Here is a 2,605-nt window from a genome sequence, read left to right on the forward strand (position 1 = left end):
CTCAAATTGTGGATTCTGTTGCAATTAAAAACAATTCTAAGTCTGAAATTTCTTTGGAGGTTGCATGCGGGCAGCTTAAATCATCCTGCAAGATTTTCTTGATGAATCCTATTGCAACTACAATATGTGCTCTCTCATGTAAAGTAAGGTTGTTAGAAGCTTTTCTGCAACTCAAGATACGCCTTACTTTTCACCTCATGTGGATGCATTGCTCATGTTTAGTTAGATCTCCTTTCTGAGTAGAACATTTGTGGCTTTCCCCTCCTGTATAAGGCTTTAGTCCAGTGTGAATTCTCTCATGTGAAATGACATTGTATTCAAGACTAAACCTAATCTGACATTCAGATCACACATAAGGCTTTTTTCCCCTGTGTGAGTTCGCTCATGTCAAGTGAGAAGTAATTTGGAACCAAAATGTTGCTTGCATTTCGAGCACTCATAAGGTTTTTCCCCAGAGTGGGATCTCTCATGAAGCATAACACTGTCTTTAGAAGTGTGGCTCACTGGTTAGAAGCGGCAGACCCTGAAGCAAAGGTCAGGCCCGGGACAGGGTTCAATTCCCAACGCGGCAGGGTCTTGGACTCAATGTCCGCAGACTCGATAATTCTCGCCTCGGTGCCTACTTTAATCATGGGTCCCACTCTGCAACTCTGGGCAATAGCTTGCTTAATCTCCACATCGGCCCCAACAGCGCTGGGATGGCTGGCTTCACCTTGGGGGTGCCCAGGAGGGGGCATCTCACAGGGAAAGCCAGGAAGAGTTCCACAGCAGTATACAGCACCAGGATGCCCTGAGATGGGGCGGCAGTGCGCCTTACAAGTATACACACATTTACATTCACATTTAAGATTCAAGCTTTTATGGCATAAGGATTTTCTCCAGTGTGGAGTTTCTCATGGTGAGATAGCGTTTTTCTCTGCAGATTTTCTGGCATTCAGAGCGCTCATAAGGTTTTCATCAGTATGGAGTCGCTTATGGTTGGTGAGGCTGTGCCTATCAAACAGGAATTTCTGGCATTCAGAGCATTGGTGATGTTTTTCCCCTGTGTGCGTCTGCTCATGTAGAGTGAGATTGCGTTTAAAATTGATGCTTTTCTGGCATTCAGAGCACTGAATTATTTTGATGGTGTGTCTCTTATGGCGCTTGTAACTATCTCTACCTCTGAATCTTTTCTGACATTTAGAGCACTGATAATTTCTTTTCTCCAGGATGGATTCTGACATGACAATTGAGTTGATATTTTTGGCTGAAACACCTTTGGCATTCGGAGCACTGATACATTTTTTCTCTGTGGATGCTTATATGCTTAGCGAGAGCTGTTCTTTCACGGAAACATTTCTGGCATTCAGAGCACTGATAAGGTTTTTCCCCAGTGTGGGTTCTTATATGCTTAGTGAGACTGCTTTTGTCACTAAAACATTTGTGGCATTCAGAGCACTGATAAGGTTTTTCCCCAGTGTGGGTTCTTACATGCTGAGTGAGACTGCTTTTTAGAATGAAACATTTCTGGCATTCAGAGCACTGATAAGGTTTTTCCCCAGTGTGGGTTCCTATATGCTGAGTAAGATTGATTTTTTCACTGAAACATTTCTGGCATTCAGAGCACTGATAAGGTTTTTCCCCAGTGTGGGTTCTTATATGCTGAGTGAGATTGAATTTTTTACTGAAACATTTTTTGCATTCAGTGCACTGATAAGGTTTTTCCCCAGTGTGGGTCCTTGTATGTTTACTGAGTTTGCTTTTGTCACGGAAACATTTCTGGCATTCAGAGCACTGGTAAGGTTTTTCCCCAGTGTGCAATTGCATATGTGCAGTTAGAAGTGATTTAAGTCTGAAATCTTTTGGGCATTCAGAGCACTGGTAAGGTTTTTCCCCAGTATGGATTCTTATATGATGAGTGAGACTGTTTTTGTCAATGAAACATTTCTGGCAATCCGTGCACTGATAAGGTTTCTCTCCAGTGTGGGTTCTTCTATGCCGTTTGAGACTGTTTTTGTCAATGAAACATTTCTGGCAATCCGTGCACTGATAAGGTTTTTCCCCAGTGTGGATCCTTGTATGTATAGTAAGTCGTCTTTTGTCACTGAAATATTTCTGGCATTCAGAGCACTGGTAAGATTTTTCCACAGAGTGGGTTAATGCATGTCGAGTAAGACTCCGTTTGATACTAAACCTTTTCTGGCATTCAGAGCACTGATAAGGTTTTTCCCCAGTGTGGATTCTCTTATGCTTAGTGAGATAAGATTTCCGGCTGAAATTTTTTTGGCACACTGAGCCCTGAGAGAGTTTTTTTCCAGTGTACATTCTCTCAAATTCAGTGAGATGAGATTTATGGCTGAATCTTTTTTGGCACAGGTAACTTTTTTCCCCAACTTGGGTTATTTTGCTTTGATTGAGGTGGGCTTGAGCACTGAATTTGTTCTCACAGCCCGTGTTTTTATAAGGTGTGTTCCTAGAGTTACATTTATTTTTCTCTTGCTTATATGCCACGGTAAAAGTGAACCCGATTTTAGAGTCGGGCTTCTTTGGATAATGTTCAGCATTTATCTCTAAAAGAAATTGTGTGTAATCTTCTTAATACTTGAATTGAGCAAAATATGTCTAG

The 2,605-nt window shown here is 41.8% G+C and overlaps 1 protein-coding gene across 1 annotated transcript; it reads right to left on the reverse strand.

Annotated features, from left to right (window-relative positions):
- Window positions 1-1,179: 1,179 nt before the first annotated feature.
- LOC147737687 (uncharacterized) lies at window positions 1,180-2,304 on the reverse strand. Its single transcript, XM_086942269.1, has one exon. The coding sequence runs from the start codon at window positions 2,302-2,304 to the stop codon at window positions 1,180-1,182; it is 1,125 nt and encodes a 374-aa protein (XP_086798395.1).
- Window positions 2,305-2,605: the final 301 nt, after the last annotated feature.

Source organism: Lissotriton vulgaris, chromosome 1_1 (genome assembly GCF_964263255.1).
Source record: "Lissotriton vulgaris chromosome 1_1, aLisVul1.2, whole genome shotgun sequence".
In the NCBI taxonomy this organism is placed as follows: domain Eukaryota; kingdom Metazoa; phylum Chordata; class Amphibia; order Caudata; family Salamandridae; genus Lissotriton; species Lissotriton vulgaris.